The sequence below is a fragment of the Aplidium turbinatum genome, chromosome 1 (genome assembly GCF_918807975.1).
Source record: "Aplidium turbinatum chromosome 1, kaAplTurb1.1, whole genome shotgun sequence".
Taxonomy (NCBI): Eukaryota; Metazoa; Chordata; class Ascidiacea; order Aplousobranchia; family Polyclinidae; genus Aplidium; species Aplidium turbinatum.
The window spans coordinates 36436609-36451859 of record NC_137472.1 but is presented as its reverse complement, the minus strand read 5'-3'; the positions used below and the strand labels follow the sequence as shown (position 1 = coordinate 36451859).

Below are 15251 nucleotides of genomic sequence, written 5' to 3'. Positions count from 1 at the left end.
AGTAAAATTTGTCATGCATTTTGAGATGAAAAAATTTTCATGACTATTAATAACTTATTTTTTGTTTGAAATAAAGGAAGCATAAGTTAAAATGATGTTTTCTACAGCAACAGTGTTTTATTACAAAAGTATTTTTGAAATATTTAGATTTTGCATCTGACGCTTTCTCAGTTTGTTTCTGGTGATGGTCATTGGTGGCCAATAATGTTATAGGCTACTGAACAAAGCAATTAAAATTACTTTTTTCTAATATGTGATAAAAGGCAAATTTGTCAATTTAAACAAGTGCTAGGTGGTGTTGGGCTATTTTCGTTGTTTCTTTTTTATTGAAAGATGCTTTATAGACTAAATAAGGCGGTTTCCTTTTGCAAAGGTACTGTAGGGCTAGGCTAGAATAGGAATGTTTATTTGTAATTTAAGAAATTTTATTGTAAACTTAACATTCATTTATTGCTTCTGCCTAAAAATTTCTATAAAAATCTTAGGCCTACTTGCCTTGCAATACAAGTATTGTCAGTATTTAGGCTATAATAGCAACAAGGCGCCAATTTATAGCGACATTCCCTGTAACTGTAATGCAAATTTTCCACCGAATAAAAAGCACTTTTCACAAAAAATGTTGACATCTCCTTAATGTATTGAGCTCTATCTAGCTTAGCCTACATTTTTCCAGTCATTTCTTACCAAAGAGGAACTCTGGCTCAGTTAATATCAAAAAAGAAGTAGGCTACAGTAGGCATGTTTTTTTATAAACTTTTAATTTTTCTTTTTAAAATTGTAAAAAAGGTTACTTTCGATGAGATTTTAACTAGTGTTTATTTTATTTAAGGGTTATCTTTTATGCTGAAAATGAACACTTGAACATTGCAAAAGTCAAGTTTAGCATTGTATTACAAGTAGCCTACAGTAAACAATTGTTTGCTGTATACAATTCAAGTTTAAAGAATGGATTCAAATTTTTCTAATGCTGAAATATCAGACATAAAGGTTAGAGTTATGCATGTTCTAGAATGAATTGTCATTATGTCATGAAGGCTTATTTGAAAAAATGGTCAATTCTTAAAAAAAAATTAAATCTGTTGTAAGTTTTCTTCCGCTCATTAAATTTGAAATGTATAACCCACAGTTCACTAATTTTGTTGATGATAGTTTTTACTTTTTGAAGGTTGAGTACCGGTACCAGTAGCGTTAACTTCAATGTAGCTCAACTATTTTCCACTTGTACTCAACCTCTCTGTCTTATAAATTATATCATAATGTCAAAATTTATTATAGAGAGTTAGCTTGTTTTTAGCTCATCAAAATTAGGCTTAACATTACTACCTTGTGAACGTTGCTCCAAAAAAAAAAAAGTTTATACAATAGATTGAGTTTCACTTTCTGCAGCATCATTGTTACTTACTTCACTACTGTAGATACAAACGGGTGCAACCTAATTCGTGCCATGAACAATTCATATCGTCAGTTCGTACCTTGAAAAGATCGAGAGAAAAAATTAAAAAAAGCCGAAGTCGCTGATTGAAGTTTCCACAAACATTTTAAAAGGGTTAGGGTATCGGTATCCACAAACAAACAAACAAACTGAAAAGATCGAGAGAAAAAAATAGAACATTGCTGATCACAGTTTCTGTTTTTCCGCAGTTTCCACAAACATTTTAAAATTTCCGGTAGTGCAAATATTTTAAAATTTCCAGTAATGATCTTAAGATTTTGCCGAAGCCGCTGATTGCAGTTTCTGCAAACATTTTAAAAGGGTTAGGGTTGATCGGAGTTTCCGCAAACATTTTAAAAAGGTTAGGTTGTTTCCGCAAACAAACAAACTGAAAAGATTGAGAGAAAAAAATAGAACAAAGCCGGAGTCGCTAATCGCAGTTTTCGTTTTTCCGCAAACATTTTAAAATTTCCGGTAATGATCCTAAGAGTTTGCGAAATCGCAGATCGCAGTTTCCGCAAACATTTTAAAAGGGTTAGGGAACGTTCAAATATTACGTAACGCTTTTTTTCCGAATTTTTGACCCCCCCCTCCCCCATGTAACGCCAACGTAACGCTTTTTTCAATCCCCCCCTCCCCCATGTAACGCTTTTTCACTACGAATTCAGCACAAAAAACTACCATTCCGTACTCGAAAGCGTTACGTAACGTTTTGCTTGAACCCCCCCCGATGTGACGCTAACGTAACGCTTTGCATAAACCCCCCTCCTCCTCGAAGGCGTTACGTAATATTTAAACGTTCCCTTAGGGTTTAGGCGAGGGTTAGGGTTAATCGGGGTTTAGGTTAGGGTTAATCGGAGTTTCCGCAAACATTTTGAAAGGGTTAGGGTTGATCGGAGTTTCCGCAATCATTTAAAAATTTCTGGTAATGATTCTAAGAGTTTTAGTTTGCGGAAAATTTTAAAATGTTTGCGAAAACTGCGATCAGCAACTTCGGCTTTTTTTTATTTTTTTCTCTCGATCTTTTCAAGGTACGAACTAACAGTACGAATTGTTGATGGTACGAATTAGGTTGCATCCGATACAAACCGTCTATTTTAGCTTAATGCTGCAAGTTTGCTATGGTGACAGCCGTTTATCATGGACTTTAACACAGCTCCCTAGTCATGTGCAATGACAAGTGGTGTTGAAGTCATTACATCACCTGTTTAGTGTTTATTTATTATGATATTTAATATTTGGAAACTTATACTTTGATTTGAATCAAAGTTCAAACATGAAGTTTTTCAGAAAAATAAAGTTTCTTGAACTTGGCCATGGATATTTGACTTATTGTTTCTTTTTTATTTAATAATTGAGTAGGCTACCGTAACACAGGAACATGACAATAAAATCATAATGTATGACTAATTGAGTATAAGTGCATATCAAGAGTTATTTTCTATACCATATAATATCCATATGCTGGATTGCTAAATGCTGGTATTTCATTTAAGAAGAAGATTGCCAGTAAACACTTTATGAGCTCTTTATATGTTTCAGCAAAAGGTGATGTGCTTTCGTGTGTCTGAACTTCAAGCACTGCTGGGTTATGCTGGTAAAACAAAAAGTGGAAAAAAGCATGAACTGATGACAAGTGCCCTTCAGCTCATAAAATCACCTTGTTTCAATAACTCTGTAAGTTTATGGTATGCCACCACCTGACTTTGAAATTGTACCCTGAAAACATGTGATAGAATGGCTTTTGATTTGTTTGTCAAAATAAACTATGACATAATGTTATTTACTATTTGGAGTCATTTTGACAATAGGGGTTGGGTGTTATCTTTGAGCTATAATAATTACATATATCATTCACTGGACAGTGGACAGATTAACAATTTGATTTGGCAATTTTGCAACAGGTTGCCTCAAAAATACATAATCTTTACCATCAAAGATATTCACATGATCAGCTTATGAAAGAACCTCTATATTCTTCAACATGGTAAGAGCTGTTGTTTCAAATCGATTGTTACTTTTGTCATATTTTACCATTTAACTCACATCGCATGGTCATGATTCAAATTTAGTGGGACATGTGAAATCAATCTTTGTGTTGTATAGAGATGTACCGATATATCGGTATCGGTGATATCGGCCATTTTTTGAGTATCGGTATCGGCATCGGTATCGGCAAAATTTGGCCGATACTGTGGCCGATACTAAACATGTAATCAAAAGGCGTTTGCTGCGAATTTTCTGCAGAAGCAAAGGTCACACTAACGTCACATTGATGAAGAAAAATAAAAACCTGTTCAAATTTTTGATACCTCACACTCCCATGACTTCATGCGCACACCTTTTGGCATTGTTTGCTTACAGTGATTCTTTCACTCAAACAAAACGTTTTGTTTCATAAGTTTTGCGTTGTTCGATTCTTAAGTTGTGAAGGAGACTCAATTTCTCCAATATTTATCATTTGTGTTTCTTTTTTACTCTCAACAGAGGATAAAACCAGGCCAGGACTGCCCAGGTGGCGGAAATGTGTATAATTTTGCATCGTTTTTGCGTTGCTGGACGTTTGGGGGACCCGTATAACTTGGTTCTTTTTGGTGGGCTGGTTCTGTCGGTTTGTGATTTGGTTTCCGCATTTAGTTATGGTGGACTCGCCAAGCTTGGGCAATGTCGTGGCGGAGTGGGTGGGAGCGGTGAGACTGCGAGTCCTCGCTGGGCTGGTCAATAAGTGGTCTTGTTGCATCTGGGATGGCGGCCTCGTTGTGGGGGGAGCGTTCATCTCGGCTGTCGGTGCGGTGCTGGGCACTCACTGGTTTGGCGGGCTGTTGCAATTCGCTGGCCATAGCGGTGTGGCTTCCACGCTAGCCATTTAGACCATCCAATCAACTATATGTTTCTCGGCAGCCGTTTCGCAGCAAGAATTGACATCGACAAGAATTGAAATGGCTAGTGTGGAAGCTGCACCGTTGTGGTTGGCGGGTCGCAGCTGCTCGCTGTGCTGGTGGGTGCTCGGCCTTGTGCTGGTGGCCGGGAGGGGCGCTCCTTTCTTCGCGGTGGGGTTGTCGTCTTGGGCGCGGCAGGATCGTTTTGATTGGTTTGGTGAGGATTCGTGGTCCCATTGCTTTCGTGTTGGGCCTGCTAGTTCTGCCGTGGAATTGTTTGGGCTTGGTGGGTATGTTGCAGCGAGGGGTGGAAGTTGGGTCGCGGACTGGTGGAGCCGGCTTGCTGGGGCAGCCGGGTTGCATAGTTTTTTTGGACGTTTAGCAGCGTGGGGGCGATGGGGGATTGTGCATTTTTGCTGCCTGGGTGGTCTTGGCCTGGCAAAAGCTTTTCAACCAAACGACAAGCGCCCTTAGGTTGCATATTACTTGTCGAATAGTTTTTGTACGACTACACAAATCACTTGGTTTACATTTTACATCTTATTATCAATTATGATAGCCTATTTGGAGAGTTGGGTCTGCTACTATTCGGTGAGTCCGATTCGGTGAGTCCGATTCGGTGAGTCTGATTCGGTGAGTTCCTAATTTCTAACCCCTAACCTTAACTCCTAACCCCTAACCCTAAAACGGCAATGATAATTAGGCTATGGTACCCGATAATTTAAAAAAAGAATTGAAAAAATCCCCCGTTAAGGGATCGGACTCACCGAATCGGACTAACCGAATCGGACTAACCGAATCGGACTAACCGAATCGGACTCACCGAAATGGGCCATTCCGTGGAGAGTTTGCGCAAACACTTTATTTAATTTTTCAGAAACCCCAATTATGATGTAATGTTTCTTCCCTTATACCCTAGTCCTCAATTATGGTGGCCTTTCATTACTAAAACCTACTATTATGACACAAAAATGCGTTGAGATTGGATTCTTGAATCTTTAATAAATTATACCAATTGAAAGCTTTTTTTAATAGTTTTATGCAAATAAGGTAAAACTTAGCATTTGATATAATACCTTGCAAATACCAAAATTGCATCTTTTTGTAACACCAAAGTATCGGCCAAAATATTGGTATCAGTATCGGTATCGGCCTAAAAAAGTGATATCGGGATTGGTATCGGCCACAATATTGGTATCGGTACATCTCTAGTGTTGTAGAAACACAAACAGTGAATTTAGTTTTTATTTTGTACTTTCAGTGATCAACAAAACGCGAGAAATAAAATGATAACAAATTCTTGTCCAACCAGTTATCATGAGCCTCTCAAAGCAAAGCAACATGATTCTTCTTTAAAGTTCCAATCACTTCCTTTTTATGAACACATTTCTGAAGTTATGCGTCCAAAGACAATGAGTAAGTTGCAAAGACGATGTCAAATTGATGTCGAAGCTACTACTGTAGTACTAAATGCAGCAGAAAAACTGATTTGTGCTTTTGGCTTGGGGTGTGAAACTGGACTGTGGAGTCAGGCAAAAAATATATTTCTTCTCCTTGATTTATAACTGGGCGCCTCTGGACATGCCAAAATCCCTCCGACTCCACAGCCCTGGTGAGAATTGCGTCTTGATACTGTTTTACGTACTGGTACCGGTGGACATAAATAATTAAATATATGAAGGAAATTATAAATGATATGGAAGTTTGATTAATTTATACTTTTTGTAGATCCAAAGCCCAGCAGACCTATGCAAGATTCTTCCTTTAAGTTTCGCCTTACATCACAACAAGGTGCCAAAATACACAGTGGAAAAACAAAGAAGTCGAAACATCAAATCAAATTTGATATACAGGTTCAACTACGGTAAGAAATTGCATATGCACTGTGCAGCATACTAGACTACCTTGCTCGACTGATTTGATACGCTGATATAAAAACGATGAATGACATATTTCTTTAAATGATTGTTATTGTCACCGGATTTACTGACATGATGTAAGATTTCAAGTGGTCACGTGCACGTGGTCAAGTGCTGATAACGTCTGTGCGACGTTCGAAAGGACAAGGGTTCAACACCGCTCCAGAGCATGTGGCTGTGTCTCGGTAAAAACACTTAATGATATGCCAAAGATAAGGGGAGCAGAGCAGCTAACTCGAAGACATGGTGTGACACCAATTCAGAGTGTAACCCAAAGAAAGAAAAGAATCTGTCAAGCATGAAAAATGTGTGTGATGCAAAACAATTGTGGAAAATGCTAGCAAGCAGCAATTCTAAATTTATAATTTAACAACTTTAATTTGATCTTTAAAGACAAAATAATTTACTTACGAACAATAAACATGGTTGGTATAACTGCTTCACTGCAGTCTCATGAATTAGTATTCAGTAGCAATGCTCGCTTTAAACTTTTCTGTTGCAAGGGTTTAGCCCACTTTTGGTTTTAAATTATACAATTGGATAAAAACTGGATATAAGGCTGGATACTAACAGAAAGCAATAGCCTATTTGTTGGAATGACAGCTATGATACTTTTTCAAGGTTCTTCATATTTTCAAATCCTTTTTAGAAAGCATTACAGTTCGAAGAGTTGTGTCTTAATATTCTATTATGTTAAACATGGCAACCTATATGCATGAGCATTGAGCCAAGTCAATGTGCAAAGTTTTAATTGGATTGGAGACTGATTTGCTACTCTTGATAGCCGTTGCAATCGCTAGTATAAGTTGCTGTTTGAGTATTTTTTTATAGATATAAATCGAATATAGTTATCACTATCTGAATCCTTAACAGCCTGTTTCACCTACACGGTTCATCAGAAGGGTCTTATTCAAATATTGAATTTGAATTATATATTAATATTCTATTTGAATAAGAACTTTCTGATGATCCGTGTAGGTGAAACAGGCTGTTAAGGATTCAGATAGTAACTAATAACTATGTTTGATTTAATTCGCTCTGCTTTGCTTTTTTGCTTAGCATTGAGCACGTTTTGTAGTACGGTAGGCTATTAATAGTTTTCATTGTTTTTATAGATATATATATATGATTTTTGTACATATGTGATGTAATTTTGGGCTACTTTTGTGTTACTGTTACCACAACACTTATGCTAAAAAACGCGACAAGCATCTGGCAGCACTGATGACATTAAAAGGTTTATCTTTTTTTTAAAAGCGACACCAAGAGTTTTGCAGTGATTTGAGATTCAGTGATCACACTTTGGCAATTTGGTTTGCATAATTATAATATCGTTTTAATAGATTAATCCAGCTTTTTTTCTGCATTGCTTCATCGGATATTTATGCTTAGGTTTTGCTTGTTGAATACATCTTGCGAACAGAGTGACTCATTGCCATCAAACCTGAACGTAAAGGTTAGTGAAAAGTAGTCTATTGTAACTTGGACAAAGTTTTTACAAGGACAAACCTTGTGTTTTGGATAAAGACATTTACCGTGATGAAATTTCATTTGAAATCATACATACATATAATGTCAAAGAATAAGCACTCATTAAATCCTTCTGGGACTCCAATATACTTCTACCAATATCTTTAAAAAAGCTTAAAATAATTTTGTGCTTTCATTCAGATCAACAGATCTACTGTGACGCTTCCTCCTTTTATATCTCCAACTAATACCGGCCAAATACCAAAGCGCATCAACCAACCAGTCGATATCACGCTTAACTGTTTACCGCTCCTATCCCCGGATGACAACTACACGATAGACATAAAATGGTCAAGTGAAAATCATGAGGTTTGTTAGTTATTTTTGACGAAAGAATGCTTAGTAGCTTCATTGATAAAGTCCACTTGCTTGTCTGTTGACTGCAAATTGCAAGAATTGAAATATGTTTGAGACATCATTTTAATTTTTTTTTTTAAGGAAAGTAAGTATATGGGGATAGGTGACGCTTCACCTTAGTATTTAAGTTTGAACTTAGCAACAACTGTTGTGTGACCATTGTCCTGGGTATATTGAAAGATTTCGCCTTTACTGAGGTTTGAACTTCGATCTGTGAATGTACTCAGCAACGTTGCGTGTGGATTCGCATCTCAGTGGAGGCATTCTGCTTCTCTTTGCGGATCGGTTGGTTTCATTCTGAACCCGACCGCTGTTGCCAAGGCAATAATGCAGAATGGAAGGTTCTACCAGGCACCAGAAAAGCAACTCATTTCTTTACTTATTTTCCCAAATTAAGCTGAATGTCTTGAAAACAGTCTCATTCAATCGGCAGTCTCACGACAAGCGCCAATGCAACACCAACGAGTTTAACGAAACCTGAATGCTTGCCATACGAGTCAGTGACAACTTTCCACTGAAAGTCATGTAGAGTCGTTTTGGCATTTTTTGGTGCGTTGTTGCAGCGGTCAGTAACATTGCAACCCGTATTAAAATGTTAAACTAGTTGCCCAATGAAAATGTTAAATTTGTTCATTGCAGATGCTGACTAACGACCAAGGTTACGGTGTGACCATCAACCTTGTGCAGAAGCTCAATGTTGACGATCTACTGCGCAAGGTGAAGCAGGTTGCGTTGATTCCACCTTCTACGTCGCGGGCTGTTATCAAAGACAAACTATCTGGTGATCCGGAATCGGACATCACAACAACCAGTCTAAAAGTGTCACTTCTCTGTCCGGTATTGGCTTCATTCGATATTGAATTTGCTCATGTTTCCCAGATTTTTGACTGAATATATACGCTCGAGTAAAGTGATAAGGTAGAAATGTTTCATTTTCAGCTTTTAAAGCTAGTCTTTGGGAAATGTTGTTTTTGTAAAATCTCATTTCATTTACTGATTCATACATGACAAAGCATGTAGAGGATTCGTTAACTTAACGTAATGACGCACATTTTTGTCTTGCTCTCTTCCATTTAAAAATAAAAGTCAGATAAGCAACATGTCCGCACACCTTTGTAGATAGGCAAGACGCGCATGAAGGCTCCTACCAGGCCGTTGACTTGTAACCACCTTCAGTGTTTCGATGCGGCTACTTTCTTCATGATGAACGAAAAGTAAGTTTTGTTTAATTGTGTTGGTAGATTACCATGCAACCTTAGAGATATCATATAAACAAATTGGACTGTATTAGTAATTTTGTGTTCATTCAATGCATGACATGACTGTAGCGTAATAAGACTTACAAACTTACACGTTTTTTCTTTTGTTTTAATGTTTATGTTTTGTCACAGAATGTAACTTAAATTTAAGTGAGTATTAAACTGCACTGGAGAACATGGGAAGAGAATTTATGTTTTCTGGGGTCCAACTAACCAATTTAATGTTGATTTCCTCAGGAAGCCGACGTGGATTTGCCCTGTGTGTGATAGACCCGCGACCTTCTCCAAGCTTGCTATTGATGGTTTGTTTCTGGAAATTCTCAAAAGCTGCGACTTTGATGAGATTGACTTCACCGAAGACGGCAACTGGCACTGTCCAAAGGAAAAAAGAAAAATGGAAACCCTTGTCGTTGGGACACCAATCAAGGCAATAGGTAGTCTCTTGAAGGGGCGAACATTTTTAGCGATTATCATTGTATAGCTGCTACCCTTTGTAAGGTTTTTTCGCTTTTTACGTTATTGCCAAATGCATCACTTTGGTTTGAATTTGAAAGCACCTGCAGACCTTAAGATGCCAAATGCACTGGAACAATTTTACATCGCGGAATTTTGATTATAGCAATGCATTAATTAATAGAAAGAGCATTTTCTTTGTGGTATAATTTAGTCAAACTAAATCGGTTTAAAAAAAATCTCAAAAGTGAATATAAAATCAATTTTCATGTAAGTTTTTTGACTTAATAATATTTCAACAACTAGCATGAAAATTTCCGTTTTGCGTGCAATCAACTGCAAGGCGGCAATATCGCTTGATCCAATATTTTATTACTCGGTTAGATTTGATTGACTGCGACAGGAAAGATACCGAACAATGGAAGAATGAACCGGTTGTGATCGACTTAACCTGCGACTCAAGTGATGACGAAAAAGCTCCGAACTCGCCAATCTTTGTACCAGATGGAACGCTAATGGAAATAGGTTCACCGTAAGTTGTGTTCGTTTACTCAGTAGTCAGTACCCTTGTCTTCGCGTTTGCGCATTGGAGAATTAAGATGAGGTATGCGGTTTATGTTTTCAAGTTATCGAAAGTTGTGAGCTTTTGTTGCCAGGTTTTAAAACGTCAGTCTATTTTGTATAAACGCTCATGTGAACCAGACTGTACAAACTCCCCTTTATATTATAATGGGCAGTTTTGCATACATAAGCCGTGTTCTGCGAACTCGCCACTGTTACTAGTATCACTTTTATGTAATTTCTAAACGTTGTCGTGTTTGCACCATATATGGTCATTTCTTGCAGCTGTTCTGTTTTGTTCAGCAGACCATTGAAGACAGGAAGTGACGTCGTCGATCTCAGTGCACAGAGTAGCTCTTCTGATCACGAAAAGTCATCATATCGGAAAAGACCCCATTGTACGTCATCCTCGAAACCTTACTCCTCTTCAGCTCCCCGCTCTCCTTATAAAAGCCACTCGCACCATGACAATTCTCATTCTGACAAATCTTCCAAACCTGAAAACGTTCCATCTTTAAGACAACCTCCCATCACCGATCATTTTTTTCGGTCTTTTCGCACTCATTCTCCTCCTCCTCCTCAGATCCACTCTTCTTCAACCTTTAGTTCCCTTTCATCTCTTAACAATGATGAAAGCCTCCGATCTTCGGATGGTGCCGACCTCGCAACGTTGGATTCGTCATTGGTAAATTCACTAAATCGTCCCTCGTTCCCAATGGACCTGAGATCTCGCAGCCCTTCTTCGGGTAGGTTCAATCCAAGAATCCGTTCAGAAGTCTCAGAAGAGTGAAGTGGAAAACTTGTTGAACAATTTAGAGTATTCAGTGCAACAGCACGCATTGCGATTGTTCAAATTATTTCTTGACTGACTTTCGAGTTGAAGCTGGTGGTAACTAAACGCTCTTGGTAGAGATATTATCAACTCGTTTGATATTCTGCTGGCCTGTACCAAGCAGGTGGCTCTGCGTGTCGTGAAGATTTTTATTTTCAATCACAACTAACTCTCAATTCATTTTCAGAGTCACATCTTCATCCACTTCTTCCTAATCCGTTGTTACCCTCCGTTCTTCCTTTACGTTTTTTGGATCATTCTCTGCAGGCAGACGATCTAACGTCCAGTTTTCTTTCGGCCAACAGAGCAGACGGAAATTTTTGTAGCCCAATTAGAAAACCGTGATTTCTCACCCGATCATTCCATGGGTTGGTGCTGGATCCATTGTTAGAGATGAAAGACAGGATCGGGAAACGGGAGTGACCACCGCTAACAAATTAAAACTGGGATACAATTTTGTCCATCAAATAAGGAATTTGCCACTGAAAATTTGTTTTCTCACTTTTTTTTACGAGTTTTGAGATACTGTGCAAGCCTTTACTTTTAAAGTATTTGAGTCGTGTTTCTTTGACGTTAAAAAATGAAAATCTAACGTGACAAAACAAGGTTACGAGACTAGATTTTTATTAATTTACATCATGACAGCTGGTTTTAACAAAACCTATGTTTAGTTTTGAAAAATCCCTTGCCTTTTGTTCATGTGGATTTGTGTGTCATGATCTCGCAGCTGCTTTTAACTTAAGTCAAAATATGAACTCTCCCATCACCGCAGCTTAAAGCTCATTCTTGGCACATGCATTCGTTAATTAACTGTTCTTTCCTCGATTTTTATTTCCTTGTTAGGGAACGTTCAAATATTACGTAACGCCTTCGAGGGGGAGGGGGGAGTTTATGCAAAGCGTTACGTTAGCGTCACATCGGGGGGGAGGGGGTTTAAGCAAAACGTTACGTAACGCTTTCGATTACGGAATGGTAGTTTTTTGTGCTGAATTCGTAGTAAAAAAGCGTTACATGGGGGAGGGGGGGTCAAAAATTCGGAAAAAAAGCGTTACGTAATATTTGAACGTTCCCTTACGATGTTTTTGCTTAGAATAGTTGCCACAGCATTTACAAAAGTAAAAGTATTTCTTGGCAATGATGAGGTTTCGCGTATTTCAGCGTTTTTTGATAGTCATTCTGTTGAATTTAAGGGAATAAAAGCAGCTACAATTCATGCGTGTGTGATTGACGGGTCATAACTTTATCCAGTACCCAGCTTCAACTAAAAGCTAGCCTGCTCTTCTGATAGCATTCACAAAGTCAATAATGAAATTTTACCCATATTCCACCGCAGGTAATGATCGTTGTAAGTTACGTTAACATACATTGCTGAAAACAAAAGAACCTTCAAATGACTTCAAAACATCCCACCTTATAGCCTATACCTTGAGCATAGCTGATCCAGAGTCCACAAAATGTGAAACTGTCTAGACCAGTGGTTCTTTACTAGAGATGTAAATGCAAAAAAAAAAACGAACCGTTTTTTTTTTAAAAAACGTGTTTTTTTTCAAAAAAAAGTTGGGCTAAAAAAACACGCGTTTTTTGTTTTTTTTTCATATTTATCTGGAAAAGTAGCAAATTTTTTGCAATTTGCAGCTTAGTTTCATTATAGTGCTCTTGAAAAACATTAAACTAGTAAAATTGGTTTTATTGGTGTGCTGAAATTCCTAAGTGTTTGTGCTTGGCAGCATAGCCTATATTTTTTGCATAGTTCTACGTTGTTTCGCTTCTTCATTCTCAGGCATGTTTGTGGCAGTAGACCTGACAAACATTGAATTAATGCAATTTGATACATGACACAATGTAGATGAGTTAATTTCTTTTTCCTTTTATGGAAGTTAGCCTACGATGTTAGTATACCGGGACTGGTTATTCTTGTACACACTCAATGGGTGGACAAAATTTTGGCAAAAACAAGATGGCAGTATTCAGAACACACATTACCTTGTTTGTGGTAATTTACTAATGCAAGCTTTTGCCAATAGCTTGTTTAAACATGCTTTTTAACTGATAGCTTAGCAACGATGTATAATTTGCTTTATAAATGTTGAAATAGAAGTATTCTTTTTGTGTGTTGTAAGGTCTTAGACACTTTGTCATTGATGCTTCTTGCAGATCATTTGTGACATAATGCAAGAGATCTTATCACTGATATTTTCCGCTGTCAAAAGTAAGTGCATTTGTCAGAAAAGGTTTAGGTTAATGTTCCTTTCAAATGCCCACCACACTCATGTTGACTATTGCTAGTAACTACCAGCCCTGAATGAAGAAATTTTCCCTTTAAAGTGGGGTTTTTCAGCACTGCTCAGTGTTCACATAGTGAATAAATGCTTCATAATAGCCTACTTTTCCTGACAAGTATAAAGTTTTACCCATATTCCCGCAATGCAGGATAAAAATACAAAACAAACATCAAAGATGAAAACTTATTTTATTTGGGAACTAGGCTTACTACTTTTTGAGATAAAAAGAAATTGACCTCTTGTCGTTACGCACCAATAAAACCATGATGTGTAACTTTATTTTTAATTTTTTTTGTTTTGGATTGGGTAAAGATTGACGAAAAGTTTGGCAAAAACAGAAAAGTGCTAAAGTCCTGCAAACTAGTTCAATTGGATGGATTAAGTGCTACCATACTTCTTTTAAAAATGTCTATGACAGCACAATGGTGTGATTAAGGGAAAACAAACATGACTATGACATCACAAAGGAGTATTGAATCTCTTCAGGGAAAATAAAAAGCATCAAAATGTTTCCATCTTTCACTACATTTAAATGTGATTTGGGCTAAAAGTTGGGACTTTAGCACTACACTGCTTTTGCCAAACTTTTCATCTATCTTTCCTCTACCCAATTAAAAAAAATATTTTTTTAAAGTTATGCATCATGGTTTCATCGGTGCGTAACGACAAAAGGTTAATTTCTTTTTATCTCAAAAAGTAGTAGCCAAAACTTGTTTTAATGTTCATAAACAGATGGCCCACCCCAAAGTAGAGCTAAAAATTATTCAAATATGTTGAGCGGTTCTTAAGATATTGGCGTTTTTCTGTTGCTCCTTATCTATGAAGCCACTTAGTGGCTAAGATTATTTCACTTATAACCCGTGAACCGCTTGTGTGATTTTCATCAAGTTTGCACCAAATGCACATCAACTGGAATAACCTCTTAACGTTGTACTGGAAAAGGTGTATAGAGTGCTGGTCAAAAGTGCCTTTGTGAAGCAGAGAAACAGGACACTGACCACCTGGTCCTGACATGCCCATGAACCAAAATCCCAGGTGGCTTCGAAACTGTACACGAGTGTGGTACTGCATTTAACAACTGGCTGGACCAAATTACAGACAATACTTGAGATGTGCCAACCATAGGACACTGTTACTACTATTTGAGACGATGAGAAATCTTTATGGCTCGTGTGTTGAGACTTGAGATCTACAAAATTGCAATGAAAAAATATACCAGACATATTGTCTGATTTGAAATAAGTTATACGAGTTATGAGACTGTTTGTTTGTTGAAAGAGACGCTATTGCAATGAGTTTACTTTACCCTAATTGCTGCATATTGTGACATTTAATGTCAAAATAGGTAAAAAAAACGAATAAAAAACAAAAAAGCGAGCTCGTTTTTTTTTAAAACAAAAAAAACCGTTGTTTTACATCTCTATTCTTTACCTTTTCTTAGACACGCCCCTAGGCCCGTAACTAGGGGGGACTTCGCCTCCCCTGGAAAAAATGATGTTATTTAATTAGCTCTGTTCGCTAACTTTTCAGTTTTATACCCAATTTTCTTGTGTTGTTTAATTGTAAACATTGTGTGTCTAATGTTGTGTTAAACAGACAGACTCGAGATTTATTGCTGGTAAGAGCCAGAGTAGGTTTACACCAGTTTCCAACTAAACTAAGCAGTGTGATAGCCGATCAGTCTCCAGAATACTGTGCAGTTGACTGCCACAGCGTTATTAAAGGACCGGACAACCACCTTGGCATT

The 15251-nt window shown here is 37.5% G+C and overlaps 1 protein-coding gene across 3 annotated transcripts; it reads left to right on the top strand.

Annotated features, from left to right (window-relative positions):
- Positions 1–851: 851 nt before the first annotated feature.
- On the top strand, positions 852–12127 carry LOC145774711 (E3 SUMO-protein ligase PIAS3-like). 3 transcript variants are annotated; one of them, XM_082586014.1, is made up of 13 exons: positions 852–987; positions 2975–3109; positions 3337–3419; positions 5573–5727; positions 6040–6175; positions 7623–7686; positions 7902–8069; positions 8757–8954; positions 9237–9331; positions 9614–9810; positions 10214–10361; positions 10697–11136; positions 11410–12127. In XM_082586014.1, the coding sequence occupies exons 1-13, from the start codon at positions 946–948 to the stop codon at positions 11565–11567; spliced, it is 2019 nt and encodes a 672-aa protein (XP_082442140.1). In that variant the 5' UTR covers positions 852–945; the 3' UTR covers positions 11568–12127. The 3 variants fall into 3 exon arrangements, with proteins under 3 accessions (XP_082442140.1, XP_082442132.1, XP_082442148.1); XM_082586006.1 differs by having other exon boundaries at positions 10694–11136; XM_082586022.1 differs by having other exon boundaries at positions 10694–10788; positions 11410–11545.
- Positions 12128–15251: the final 3124 nt, after the last annotated feature.